The sequence below is a fragment of the Triturus cristatus genome, chromosome 10, assembly GCF_964204655.1.
Source record: "Triturus cristatus chromosome 10, aTriCri1.1, whole genome shotgun sequence".
Taxonomy (NCBI): domain Eukaryota; kingdom Metazoa; phylum Chordata; class Amphibia; order Caudata; family Salamandridae; genus Triturus; species Triturus cristatus.
In genome coordinates, this window is record NC_140593.1 from 799,068,606 (window position 1) to 799,084,236 (window position 15,631).

The 15,631-nt window shown below is 43.8% G+C and overlaps 1 protein-coding gene across 3 annotated transcripts in view; it reads right to left on the minus strand.

Moving 5' to 3' along the window:
- METTL22 (methyltransferase 22, Kin17 lysine) overlaps nt 1–15,631 on the minus strand; it is a 145,233-nt gene that overhangs the window by 79,049 nt on the left and 50,553 nt on the right. For all 3 annotated transcript variants that reach the window (XM_085628339.1, XM_085628337.1, XM_085628338.1), the window contains exon 6: nt 2,439–2,510. In XM_085628339.1, coding sequence (XP_085484465.1) covers nt 2,439–2,510 — 72 coding nt within the window. The remainder of the gene's footprint in view (nt 1–2,438; nt 2,511–15,631) is intronic.

Genomic DNA, 15,631 nt, shown 5'->3' on the forward strand with positions numbered 1-15,631 from the left:
TCAGGAACTTAGACACAACTGGTCGAAGGGGAGATCCTGCCAGAGGGGACCATGCCATAATTCTGAGTATTCTTTCCACCACAAAGCAAGTTGACAATGCTTGGGGAGATACACTCTGCACTGTTCGAAGTAGGCCGCCATATTCTAGCAGTCCAGGGCTGCTGTGAGGTGTGGGCCGTGAGTGCTACGTGTCTTCAGTCCTGTATTCTAGAAAACAAACTATGTACTTGTTTCTGCAAAGTGTTGGTGTCTGAGCGTAATTCTGTAAATACACCTTTGGTTTACATCACTGTGTTTGTCAATCTGCAATGATCCTCTCTCTGGAGGTCTGCTGCTCTAGTATACATAATGGCAATTATGAACCAGTGCAGCTTTTTCTGCAAGACAATTTTTTGGGAGGCACCCCAGCACGCTTCAGTTAGTAATTTTTCTCTGTTACTCATGGCATGCAAATGTCAGGACTCTGGGCTTGATTTTCAGGTTGACACACAGTGTAGTGTTCATTTGGATAGTGGAGGACATCACCACTGCCATACCGGCTGTCAAATTTAGAGGTGACCACCGGCCCTGCAGTTATCTGTGTACACTGAATTGAACTGCTGTCACATCAGTTCCTTTCAATGTACTAATAGTGTACAGTTGCCGTTGATTTTGATGGCCGTACACCACACAGGCCATTTTCTATTTTTTAATAAAACAAACTGCCTATATGGGACTTTTTTTTTTGCTAAACAAAAAAGCAACTGACCCCTACATTCCAGAAGTTTTCTACCATGGTGCAGAGGCCATTATTTTTTTTTTCCTGTACCTCAACGCCAGGTTTGTCTTGGCAATGACAGACAGGAAAGAAAAAGCAATTACAACATCAACACTAAAGATGGCAGATGATGTAATGTACTTCCTTTAATGGCCCCTACTCCTTTGGGTCAGTGGAGGGAGTATTCCATCAACGGAACCAAAAGGGGCTCTGTCGACAGGATACTAAAGGGCCACCCATCTCCGCAGGTGGACTAAAGGTTTGGCAGGCAGGGTACGCCGTCGGTTTGTAAACTTTGGCTTTCCCCAATCTGTTTAATATGCAGGCTGCCTCTACTACAAAACTTCAGGTTGCAGCTAACTGGCCAGTAACACCAACAGAGATTAACCCAAGCTCTCTGTGCATGTACCAGACCATGTCTTGTGTGGTGCAGTTTAGTGCAATGACTCTTTTTGTTCCCTCTGACTCCTCAAATAAAGAAAAATAAAGACCAACAAGAGGCCCTTTCCCAGTCACAGCCCTTTAAGATTGTCCCAATCTCACAGCCTTATCACCTGTGGGATCCAGCCTGCCCACTAATCTTCCACTTAAAAAATAGTAGATAAAAAATGAGACAGCGTCTGTCTTAAAACAGGGAATGGATGGCAAGTTCATTATAAAAGTTTGCCTCTGTATTCTTTCCATATCCTGCACTTGTGCTATCATCTCCTATCAGCAGTCTTCCAATACCAGTCGTTTCATGCTGTTTCTTTTTTCCTCTTGCTGTCAAACATATGTATTTTCAAGTAAGGGGGGTCCCTGAGTCGCACTTTTCTTCCAACATTTAGAAGTCTATGGACATTATGGTACTTCATGGTTCAGCTATCCACGATTCCTTACATTGGCAGCAGGACTTCCTCCCCATCTCCTTCTCTGCATCTTATTGGTGCCTGTGCCCCATTTCCAGATTAAGGGGTGGTGTAGCTCCTTTCTAGGCTGTGGGGCTTTCCTGGTCTCTACTATTTGAATCAAATAGCTTGGCCTCCCGTTTCCTAAGAGAAATAAGGCGCATCAATGAATAGAAGTCCCAACCCGGGTGGGTCATGCTCGAAGCCAGGACACCACATGCAGATGTTATGTGGGCAGGACATGATTACCTTCTTATGAAATCTGTTACAGGGTTGGACCTTTTTATCTATGAAGGAGACATGTGACCTAGTCGCTTCTGAACGCTGAGAAATGTTAAAGGTGAAACACCGAGACCAACTTCGGACCAGTGTGGATGAGGCTCTGAAATTCAAGAACTAACACCAACGCATCTGCTGGTGCCTTATACACCTTAACATCATGTTCATGTGCGGGCTTATATTTGGCTTAGGCCGCACTGCGCCACCTTGGGGCCGCTGGATTGCTACTGTTGGGGGAAAAAGTTTCTGATTCCATTCTGGGACTTGAGGATATTTAGAAGGTGAGAAATATACTGAGAGAAGAATGTACATGAAAGGATGGTGCATAAGGTACATCTGTATGAGGAAGTAGATGAATAGAAGTTTCTACATGCTCAACATGGCTTCAGGAACATCCCAACCAGTTCTGTATGCCTCTTACCAAATATAAGCATAATCACTGCCAGTGTAGATTCACACACTGGCTAGAGTCAAAAACCTAGTTGAAAACTGAAATTACAATGTGTAGTTCTTACCTGTTGCTTTCGTTAGATGGAGGTTTGTGGTTACATTTCGAGCACACATATCCAAAAGATCATCCCCAACATCTAGAAACATTACAAATTATTTTATTTTCCATTCATACATCAAACAGAAAACTATACATTTATTAGGTAATTAGTTAACTTCATTATTTTCCACAAAAATCATTAACATGTATATTTATTCTGATTCAGCAAAATGAAGAGATAAATAGATTTTTCTGGTAATAACAAGATATTGGCCAAATTTTAAGAATGTTTTTTTTTAAAAGAACACAGGGCGTTGACATGTAATATTTGCTCTCTAAAATGTTGGAATAATATAGATCACAAATTAGGATCCTCCAAGATCAACAGTCTCTGATAAAATGTTTTAAGAAACTAGGGGCCCGATTTAGACTTTCGTGGACAGAGTATTTCCGTCGCTTTGGTAGAGCACTTTACTCCCGCCATGGTGAGGGTAATTCGCACGCCCAGCGGACAACTCTTGCTTTTCAGGGAACCACCGTCACGGCGGTTCTTGCAGAAACATTGAAAGTTTGACATGATGAAGCTGTACATCCAAATTTTAACATTGACTTTATTTTCAAAAACAAAATACCAAAACTAGATTTTCTTCTTGAAAATAAAAAAAGCAATGACCCCTTCATCATGGGAGTTTTCTCCCATGGCTTGGGGGTCATTTTGCAGTTTCCGCTGCCCCCTAGCATCAGGTTTTACCTGGTGGACACGGACAGTGAAAACTTACCATTTGTCTGCCCACTCTAAATAGGGCAGGCGGAGAAATGAAAAAACCTCAGACGTCCCTTCCTCTGTAGGGAATATGTCACAGGTGGAGACTAGTCTCCACAGTCGACATACTGAAGATCTGCCGGACACCAAGTGAGGAAGGCAACCTTCAGTTTACCGGAGAAGGTACACCATCGCTGTTGAAACGGAGAACCCTCTCCGCCAAACTCTATTCCTGGCCCAAGGTGTAGGTAGGGGTGTGGGTGCAAAGGAATCAAAACATTACTGGACAAAAGGAGGTGTTTCATTGTAATAATAATGTGCATTTGCAAGAATCATCTTGTAATAAACTGGAAAGAGAATGGTACCAACTAGGGTGAAGTTATATTGGGGCTGTGCCCTAATGTATATTTGATAAGAACTGTGCTAAAGGGTGGCACGTGTGATTGTGTCTGTATGTATACATCTGTGTACGTTGTCTATTCAGAGGCCCTATTTTTCTTTTAGCTTAATGTTTAATGAAAAAACAGTGGTGACTGCTCTGGTTAACTGGATACATTTTTTAAGTTACGATTCAGAAGGGGTTACACTTGTGAGCATATTTTCTCTTATTTAGTGCTTTTTCATATTGAGAAGTGTATTATAAGAAGTATACAGCTTATAGCACATCTACACAGAGATATACAAATGTTTATGAATATTTCAGAGATTCCTATGACAGTGAAGCAGGGGGACTAGCGCCTGTGTGCAATCAATCAAGGCCTTCTGCTTCCTTCTGAATGATGCTCTGCTCGTTATAATCCACATTTTGTAATAATCCACATTTGTAAAGCGCGAACAATCACCCGTAAGGGTCTCTAGGCGCTGGGGTCGTCGGGAAGATTAAGCAAGCTATTGCCCAGAGTCATATGGTGCTGGGCTAATCTGCTGCCGGCGCCGGGGATCGAACCGTGATCCCCAGATTCCGGAGTCAGTCGCCCTGGCGCCACACCTCGTTGGTGACATATCCTTATTGGGTCTGTCTTGTGGTGTTCTTTCCACTCTCAATAGCCTCTCTCAAAGGCTTTATTACTTTATTTTGGGGTCACCAAGAACAAAGCTTTCCTAAAGGACCTACCTTAACTATGAAGTACATGCGCTGCTACCTCAGCACTTATTGCTTTCTATCAATTGTGGGCCAGGACAGCTCATGTGTTCCCTACTAGTCTTATCTTTAACTGTAGCTTTAGGCACCCGCCTTTCTGTTTTTAAGTTTTAGTAGCTATGTTATAAGCTGTGGGGCTGCAAGGAAGCCATCAACTTATTCTCTGCTTGTTTCAGTATCCACGATTTACTGGGAAGCTAACCCCTGTCCAAAGTTGTTATTCTTTTCTGAAGATGGCCATAGCATGCACAAACTGGTGTTAGTGAGGACACACCACAACCCAACACGCAGGGCCCCAAGTTCCAGCTTCACCATCAGTATTCACCAACCTCTCAGTCACTCTCCAAGCATAGGACTCTGCAAGCCTTCCTCCTGGTGCCTCCGCGAGATCTGCCTTGGTTCAAGGCATGCACATGTTGCACTCAACTCTCCACCTATCCTCCTGCCTCAGTAGGGACTACCAATAGATTTCAGCCTGTCTCCTGCTATCTGTGTGCTGCAAACGCCAACTCGTTATGAGCACCACAGCAGGGTTCTCACACATTCGGCCGCCCCATTCTTCAGATGTCCCTCCTCTTCACACTAGCAATCTCTTCAGTAGAATTTGTTTCTCGTGGCTGCTTTGCTCCACCAGTCTGACTCCATAATGCTATGGCCATATTTATTTGGGGGCATATTCTTCTTGAATGGTCAGTCACAGCTCCAGCTTCCAAAAACACCAGCACTCATTATACCTCAAAAAGGTGATGGTTCACCTTTACCTGGGGGATCTCTTTCACTCACTCTGTTTTAATTAGTCACACACTCGAATGAGGTACCTCACAGTGCTAACTCTCCCTCAGTGCTTGAACTCCTGATTGGGAAATACATCAGAGCAAAGAGAGGATCGCTCTACATGTGCTTTGCAGATCTTACAAGCACATTAGATCTAGTTGACAATGCTTTACTGTGGCATACTTTGATCTCTGACGCACAGATATACGAGAATCTCTCTGGCAAAGTAAGGTTTGGCCCCAATGGCAAACTATCACCCTCTTTGAGAATCAGGAGGGGTTTTCACCAGGGGTGCGTATTGCCCCCCTTTTTATTGTCCATGTTAATAAATGGAGTTGATGATACGCTGCGGTTCGTGAAGGCTAATGCGCCAATGGTCGCTGGTCGCTCGATTCTCATCATCCTCTATGCCGACTGCGCAGTAATCTTAGCAAGGACTGCAATAGGATTGCAGGGATGAATGGATTCCTTTGCAATTTTTATGGACTCTAGAAAGTTAAAAATCCACAAGTCAAAGACATTTACAATGACTTGGGGGAAAACTCCCAAGTATGTAAAATATTTTTATCTATAGGTAGTCCAGATAGCAAAGGACAAATCTTTATATTATTAAGGCATGGTGTTTTCAGCATATGGCACTTGGATGGCCCATAGACATAACACAAGGCTCAGATGAAAAGAGTTTGTGAGGGGGTGTTCAGATTCTCTGGTAAGCTTGGAAGCCGACCTATTCAAGAGATAGTTACCATCTATAAAGCCAAAGTTCTTTCGGCAGCAACCTATGGTGGAGGCGTGTGGGAATATGCGGCTAGCAACTCCTTGAAGGTCAATGAACATAATATTCTAAGACGCCTGTTTGCTTTTAAGCGAAGCAGTAATCTTCGAGGCTTATTAGTACATACTAGATCAAGAGCTGAAATACAGGACACTAGACAAACTACACTTTGGGGGTCCACACCCGTGATAAGACATTTTCCGTGTGGGTCTTGTTCTGTGTGTCCTTTTACTAAAAAAGTGACCCAACTGGATTTAGGTCTTCAGACCTTGTGGCAATTGCACACACACACAAATTGCAACACGAGCGGGGTCATATACATGATTAAATGTCCTTGTTCATTGATTTATATTGGTATGACCACCAGAAAAGTAAAACTAAGGATGGTGGAGCATTTCGGTGTAAAAGAATGAACACCCGAATGACTAAACATTTTTTGGACAAGGCTCATACTGAAGATGATTTTACTTGGACTATCATTGATAAACCTAAGTATGACATTAACATGGGGCCTCTGGACAGAGTAATCCTTCACAGGGAACAAAGATGGGTGTTCTGGTTAAAAAGCCATATCTTGGGTTTAAACGATGATATACTGCTTATACAAACTAGCGTGTAAAGCAATGTACACGATTTGGGCTAAAGCATGGCTTTGCTGTAACCTTTTTAAAATACATGTGGCCACATTGAAATAATGGTGTTATGTATTTAATGTTTGGGCCACTTTTTGAATGAGAGAGCGCTAAAAAAAGATTGGCTATAAGATGATAATAAATACTTTGAGTGACATCATGAGAGTCAAAAATTATTTTGGAGATTAAATCTGCCTAACGTTTTTAAGAAGCTGGTTCCTTCACGACTGATTTGTGTTATTCGACCCTGCCTCTAGGTACCTACATATTGAAAAGGACCTGAATTAGGTGGAGGAGGATATTCTCATCCAGAATTGGTGAGATTATAGACTCATGTTGTTTTTCACAGTGGAGATGTTTGTTGTCACATCACTTGGGTATGAGTCATCTGGTTATTACGATGTGTTGTACTCATTTAATGGTTTTTAAATATTTCAGATAGAAGACCAGACTGCAGTTGGTCTCGCGAATATACATACATGATATAAGTATGGTTTTTGTTTTTTTCACTTTATAGCAGAGTGACAAGACAGTGGTCTGATGAATGCTATGAACTTTATGTCACCTAGCAGAAACATGTTGACCTAGTCAGATAGGAAATATCCTTATACCTATCGTCACACTACTTTTTTTTTACATCCATTAGGAAAGTTATTAAAGTTTGGTTTCCTTATGAGATGTTTTTAAGTCACTTTTGATTTGCACTCTGCCCCTCAGTCACTGTTTCCATTGGAGTGATAAAACACCTCACGCTCCTCTCCATTGGGAGAGTTGTAGCCCACATAGTGCACATTGCGGGCACTATGTGCAAGAGGGAACCCAACGATGAAGCATGTCACCCGAGTGGTGAGTGAGGGTTCTTGTCTTTAAAAAGCACATGCTCATTCTTGAGAATCCAGGCACATTGTGTTTTAGATCGCTAAAGAGTTTTCCATTAGGTACCTGTTGTGAGTAGGATACTGTTATGCATGTCATGAGGATACATGCAATGGCTTTACTAAATCCTAAAAAGAAACAAAGGTTGGAAGAGCAAGAGGTACTGTAAGAGCAAAGTAAGTGGTTGGAGAAGGGGGCCAATAAGAAAAAAAGGAAGACATGCAACATACCACCATCCAGAGACAAATGTAAGAACAATGTAATTAAACAGTGATGCCTGCCAAAGGGTTTGGTCAACCCAGGAGATTCCTTTTGACCCCAGCACATAAATGTATACCCTAAATTTCCTTAAAAGCAGGAGAAACGGATAGAGGCCCTACAGACTTTCACTTAGAGTCTAACCGAAGTAAAGCCTATTATAGGACGAGAAATCAGTAATGACAGAGACAAGCAGTTTATTACAGAGTTTTCATCAGTCAACCTCTAATTCATACAACTGCAGAGAAGGGACACACACAACATGCATAGATGTTGATGCTCTATACCTTTATTATGCATTAACTTAATGCAGAATATATGTAGCAAAACTGTTGCAAAAATAACAATAGTATCCTAAATAGTGAACGAGAAGGAAGTACTAAACATATATATATATATTTTCCACGTACTCCGTCAGTTATCCTGCTCCCAGCACAGCGGGTGCTCCAGCCGCGAGGGCGGAACTCGCGAATCAATTTCTGCCACAGTTTTCAAAGATTGCTGCGCACTCTGGTCAAATGCAATAAAGTAATTTATTTTGATTCGTTGCAAAACACGATCTGTACACGATCTGATGACAAACGCGTTTCAGCCTCCTGGCCTTCGTCAATGTCAATAGCGTTCAGTTTCCATAATCTATTTATGCATTTGATTGGTTGCCATGATCATAGAAGAATGGAAATGAAAAGCGGACTTCATATATACAGATATTCAATGTGGGAAGATTGTCGGCCATCTTAACACTATGTAATGCCACCATTCTCAGTACTCAATTAAGACATCAAGTCTATGGGTTCCACGTTATAATTCCTAAATATATAATCAGAATTCTTTACATATTCCTCTCAAATTATAAAGACATAAAGTTTGTAAATCAAAGATATATTCATGCATTTCAATTCGCAATTAAGTAAACAGAATTCTATACATGCAGCTTTTGAATTTATAAAAACACAATGTTTGCTGATCATAAACGTGTTAATTTATGCTCCCTGCTAATTTATACCCCAATTGGGTTGTATTTACTCGATTTTTGTCACAGAAATAACGCCCTGAATGGGCTATCTTTCATTGTGATTGTCTGAGTGGTCAGTTGCCATTCTTCCCCATTGTCAAGGTGTTTCAAAGGGACAGCATTTGGATTTCAATTACTTTATCCAATAAAGGACCAGAGTTCCTCCTCCTGATTAAGTCCCCCCGGCGTTTTGGTGCGCAGCTCCACTATGAGTTTCGCCTCAAGCTGTCTCAGTGACCTGACTCTGTCCCCTCCTCTTTCTCCCGCTGGGACCTGGTCTATACAAATATATATATGAATCGGTCATGATGAGAAGCGAGATATGGCAGACAAATGCTTGGATGAGGCTGAATAAAGCAGAGGCTAGCACAGCCTAGGAATAACAGTGGACTCTGCCTTGGGAAGATACCAAATGAGACTGGGGCTCACCTCCCTGGATGGCTCACCCTCTATGCTCATAGTATGAAGCAGCAGGCTCTTTTATTGTCAGTTCTCAGAGAAAGAAAGAAGTCTATGACAAGGTGTGTTTGTCCTCATGAGGTGCACAAGAACATTAGTGTGAGACATTGTGTTAGAAAGATACTCGCATATATATCCTAAATGCTAATTGCGTTTGTTTCAAAACCTTTATGACAAGAAGGACAGGGCTTCGTATTGCTAAGCCACTATGTCATATATAGGAAAAATAGAGTGAAGTATCAAACACTATGGATAATAAAAATCTAGGCACAGCATACATCTTGAACATCAATTTGCTAAAGAACAAGTCAGGGATCATAAGTCATATAAGTCCTACTGATGTATGCTTTCATGTGTGGTTCTCATAAAGACTGTTGCTAAGCTGCTGTGAATAAAGCCAGGGGTATTCTGGAATGTTGGCAGATGAGCAGGGGGTCTTGCCAGGGGTTGCATCATGTGAGGTGGCTTAAATAAAGACCTAATTGCATCTTTAAAAGCGTCTGTTTTGGGAAATTTGCCGACGAGGATGGGATAAGGAGCTGTCCGTTTGATGTTTTCTGTGTCCCTGTTCAGCCCCGATGCCAACCCCGCTGTGTTTTTTAATTCTTAATGGTCGCTCAGTGACGGCCAGACTACCGACTTAGGAGTGTCAGAGGTCTTAGCGGGAGGAGGGAGCCTCAACCTGTCTTGCGGGCATTTTTGGAGGCCTAAGAGGCATCCGATGACCCGTGCAGCATTTGGGCATGATGGCACCGCACGTCATTGGGATCAGCAGCAGGTGCCGTGTGGCATGCTCTGACCGTGTGCCAGACAGCGAAGGGACTTGGCTGCGCACCAGAGAATGAAGGAAATTGGTGCGCCCCATTGTGTTTGGTAGCAGGTGCCGTGCAGCGCGTTCAGACCGCGCGCCAGTGAGTAAAGGAACTTGGCTGTACAGCTTGGCACGCCTCCGTCGCGGAATCCAAGTTGAAGGGAACGTTAGGTTGTACGGCGGGAGCTGCGCTTTGACGAAAGTGTGACTACAAGCGCGCTCCCTACTCCCTCCTGGATTCATGATGTGAGGCTTTTTGTAGCCATCAATACTGTTCTTCAGAAATTCAGAATTTCCTCTCCGGTAAAAGGAACCGTGAGTCTTTTACAAATATTGCTGCCAACGGTAGGGTGTACCTTAGTGTGTGTATACCACCGGGGCAGTAGGGTCCTGATGAATGCCTGGTGAACATTCCAACAAGGCAGAAACATGTCGACCAAATTTTAACATTCTTGTCACTACGAGGGTTGACTAAGCCAGATCTGGTATTTAGTTATTATAACCCATTTTAATTTTAATGCCGGGTTTACCATAATAAAGGATTTTGGTTGAAACCTAGACATTTTTTACATTCACTTTGCACATCACTCTGCACCACACACATCACTGTCAACTACCAGCTCCGCTGTAAACAGGCGTTGAAGCACACCGGGGAGGTATTAGACCTCCCTGGTGGGGGTCCAATGATGAAGCATGTCACCAACTAGGTTGGTGAGTGAGGACCCTTTTAAAACACTGTGTGTTTTTTTCGGTAATTCCCTTCTCCTTTGTAAAGTTAGTTGCTCATACTCTTTTGTTGTTTAGTAATATTACTTTAGGGGGACGAAGAGTGTGTTTTTGACCCTCTCTCTCTTGTTGTTTGATTATTATCTATCAATATTCATCACTTCCTACAAATAGGGTGACCAACTGGCATGGGTGCAAATTCAGGACGGTGAGTGTAAAAATTCAGGACAAAGGGTCAAAATTCAGGAGGGGAGGTCAAAATTCAGGATAAAACTTCGTGACAAAAGGTACGTTTCACAGACACATCAAAGGTGGTCGCGTAATAGTGTATAAGTAATTCCATCTATAGCCAAACATTCATCCATTTGAAAACGTACATATCATTCCATCCATCATTTCACTCATCCATCCCTCCAGCCACACTTTCACTCATCCATTCATCCACCCTTTCACCCTATCCATCCGTACACTCATCCATCCACTCTTCCACCCAACCATCTACTCATCCATCCAGCCATTTATCCACTCACCCATCCTTTCACTTACTCATCCATCAACCCAGTTACTCATCCTACCACCCAGTCCCCTTTTCAGTCATCCATTCATCCTCCCTTTCTCTCCTCATTGACCCTTTCACTTAGCCATCCTTCCTTTCTTCGATCTACCCATACTTCAACTCATCCACTCATGAATCCATCCATTGACCCTATCACTCATCCATCCACCCACCGATCAGCCACCCTTTCACTCATCCATCCATCCTTTCGCTCATTATCCATCTATTCACCCTTCCATTCATCCATTCACCCTTTCACTAATCCATCCAGCCATCCGCCCATCCCTTACTCACTCGCCCACCTTTTCCTCTTAATTATGAACTGAGCCTTTGTCTGCAGAGTTGCAGACAGAAGAGGCCCATCAAGAATTTCGCCCTTGCTGTCTTCCTAAAGCAAGGGGTGGGGTGGGGGAGGGTTCACTATGCACCTGCACATAGGCAATCTGAAAAAGTGGAAGTCATGAGTCATGCATGATGCACAGTCCCAGGCCATGAGGTGATTGTGACATGGTGTTTCCAGGGCTTTAAGCGGGATGAAAAAACTGGGGGTCTCTCCAAGGGGCGTGTCTGATGTAATTAATGGTGTTGCAGGGGCGAGGTGCACGCGCAGTTAGCTGCCTGCAGACCAGTGTTGCAAACAATACCTCGGGTGAGCATCCAGTTGACTGACTTCAGATGATACCAGGGCGCCAACTGTTGCGCAATTCTAAGTAACACGTATTCGGAGATTGTATAAAGTTTATGGCGCGCATCCGCTTTTAAACGCTCACATTTTGTCACGCACATGGAAATGGCCCCTCATGAGCACAACATCAAACAATTCGGGCAAGCGGAGAAGCCGCTATTACACTACGATTCTGCCCACGATCTCACAGTTTGTTCTAAAGGAGCAGCTGCGACTCTTGCTCTGGTCTCAATTCACGCCACATACCACTCCCAAGTAAGTGTAGTGGGACAGAGTATTCCCCTTTACCAACACTATTTTTAAGTGAATAGGGTGCCGCCCCTGCTTGGGAATTAATCCACAATGCAGCTGCATCATTAAACCTAAAACGCAGGACTGGCACTCCTAAATATATTTATTTTCCCGAGAAGTAATTACTCAATCACAACTTCCTGCAAGAACAAAAATAAAATAACGTGTGAGAGTGGATAGCCCGACAGCACACTTCCTTCCAGCATCCTGTCAATGAACGCATCCTTCGGCTTCTCACGCGGAGCGGCATAGCCGATGCACTCAGTCACTACTGAAGAAGCTGTGACCCGAAATCAGTGGCTGGTGCAGCTGCGCACGCCTCACTCCCCCACGCCACAAACGAGTCAGATCCGCGGAGGCGCCTTCCTACCTGTGATGGTCAGTGTGCCGAGCATGCTTCCTCCCCGTCGTTCTCCGGTTACTAAACTCTCCCGATCTCTCCCTGCGTCTTAGTCCCTCTGGTCCAGCAGCGATGCTCTCCGCGCCCGGTTTGAAGCGGTTTATGCCCCTGTGGTGATGAGGAGGATCTGCCCGGAGAGCGCTTCACGCACTGAATCAAGGGGGCGGAGGGGTCCCGGGTCACTCGGCAGACGCCCCTGTGAGCTGCGCCCTCAGCTGTCTCTCCTCACTTATCTGCAGAGTAGGAGCTGCTGCACTGTGCGCCAAGAGGAGGCAAGTAAGAGCTCCGTGACGTGACAGACTCCGTTAGGTCACGCACCATGACGCCAGCACAGAGAACCGCAGGGGCTGGCCCAAAAATGAAACCCAGGGCCGTCATTGGTAGTGTTTTCGCGCGCTACTGGATTAACGGCCCTGGGGACCCCCACATTGGCCCGCACACGACGCATGTGCAAAGTGCAGTGAACGCCGCGACCAACTCCTTGGGACCTCGAGGTCGGCGCCCGCCCAGGCCACAAAATTGCGCCCAACTGTTCAAATATAGCCCAAAAAGTAGCCCCCCCCCGCCAGGCATGGTTTTTTCCCGCACAACTGGGAAAAAAGTCGCCCAATTGTGCGGGAAATAGCCCAATCTGGCAACATTGGTTATAAATTCGCACTTTTCAATGGTCGGGCTTACCGCTAGATCAGCAGATTGGATATGACAACCTACACTTGTGTTGAACAAGCGGATTGGGTAACAGCAGTAAACATAACAAGCATTTGCAATGCAATACGTCTCGCATTTGCGAGAGTTTGAGCTATTGGCATTGTAAATGACAATGCCTTTTATTTATGCGTTTGAAAACCTGCAAGCTGTGCGTAAACAAGCACTTTGTACTTTTAGTCCTTGCTTATGAGAAGCAAGGCTAGCAGTCTCTTTTACTGCCAGCCTTGCTTCTGGTAAGCAAGGACTATACGTACAAAGTGTGTGTTTATGCACCGCTTTTAGGTTTTCTAAACAAATTAATAAAAGGCAGTGTCATTTACAATGCCAATAGCACAAACTGAAATGCAAGACCTATTGCATTGCAAATGCTTGTTTTAAGTGCTTTATTCTTAGTGATCTGCCCCAATTATAAGTGCACTCGTTCTTGGGGACTAGTACTTATTTTTCAACATCGGGCTTTGACCTAGAGCACGAGAGATAGAAAGTTGGAAAAGGAGTGAAGAAGGAGAAAGAGAAATTTTGGGAACCAATGAAACAGAAATAGTGAAGGGGGAGCCATGTTTTACAAATGATCCTGCCCAAAGGGATTCAAAATGCACAGTTCTGCAAACAATTCTATTTTATTTATATTATTACAGTTCAAGTTATTAGACCAGTGGGCCATAAATCAATACAGCACACAATTGCAATCCATCTTTGCACATTTCTGACACACGGCAAACCTCCTGCAGGTCATGGTTTTGTCTTGACAATCATCCTCAAGCGTGATTAATGGCACCCTTTCAAAGATCTCTCTGCACACTGCTCTGCCAATGGGCTGCCATCTTGGTACCAGCACGCCTAACTGTTGTAGCAGGAAGTCACCAATGGAGTGAAAGAACAAAGCACAACACACAGGTCTACCAGTGCAGCTCAATAATTTTGTACTCAATACTCCCAAAAAGGTAATATAAATCCGAATATGTCCTTGGTTGGATTTTCACCAACCCATCTGATTCCCAGGCTCAAGAGTAGCCCAAAACGTAATATCCTTCAACAAGACACTGTCCGCACTCATGCACATTTGCCTCACAGAAACTACCTGCCCAGTTTGGCTGTCAACAATTCCTCGTTTACCGCCATGCAAGCATAGCCACCCAACTCTTTAGTGTTTACTGTATACCTATGGAGTAAGACATATATGCTAATGGGCTCCATCTACATTCCATTTGATATATGTTCAAGTTCACTGCCTTGAAAAACAGTTTGAGGGATACAGTTAATCCCCCTTTCTACAGTATACTTCACTCAACAGCGTTATCTTTTTTCACAGGTGGGACATCACTTTCTCACAGGGGTCCTCGTCCCTTCCTCTGACAGAGCACTGCCTCTCATGCCTATGTACTCCTCTACATCCTCACCTCTGTAGGGCTAACGCCCAGGCATGCGTAAATCATGCTTGGCTATGCGTGCACTGAAGGAACACCAGAACAATTTGGTCCTTCTCATCATTACATCCATCAGCATCTCTCTTTGCACTGCCACCTTACATTCAAGAGAGCCACCCACAGTGACGGATACCAGAGGGCTGAGCGCGCCCATTCCACCAAACAGCAGCACAGATGAAGCTGTGGAGCTCCCACTATGCAGGGATTATTTCACGTGTTAGTGAAGTGAGGTGATTCTAGCTTTGGTGAACCTGTCCTCCCCATGTGCACTGGTCCTCTTCTCCAACAAACCGACCAATAGAAGCAAAGCTGCCCCTGTGACTCAAACATATGGGACCAAAATACTGTTTATTAAATATCGGCTGACAAAATTATCTTGTTCTAAATTTAATTTACAAAATAATAGTTCTGTTCAAGGTAATAAAAGAATATCCGCACCAGATAGGATGATGTTTTTGTAAGCAATATTCAGGGCACAATATCTATGGCAGATGTTTTCTTAATTAACAATATTCTGACGTACAACTGACTTCACAGGATTTTTCCTTTTACCAAAAAGGGCATATGGTCTTTGGTCCTGGACTCAATGTAAATCTCACGTCTTGGAACGGATTCCTATAGAGGTCACGCTATCCAAGACCATATAAGTCAGTCCACCTTCTGCCATCGCCACAGGGCAGGTAGGCGGGTCGTTGGCAGCACAGGGCCCACATCATTCAGCTTAACAGGTTGAACCGAAATTAAAAGCCAATATGGAACTATTACCCTTTTTCCCTTCACTCAGACAACTCATCTTGTCTTTGACTGGATGGTTATGGCTTATCAGAGAACCTTTGAAAGGCTCATGAATCTTAATCAACATTTAACTGTGTCATTGTTCAGATTTTATTTTTAATTGGGCCTTTGTGAGCACCCAGTGGA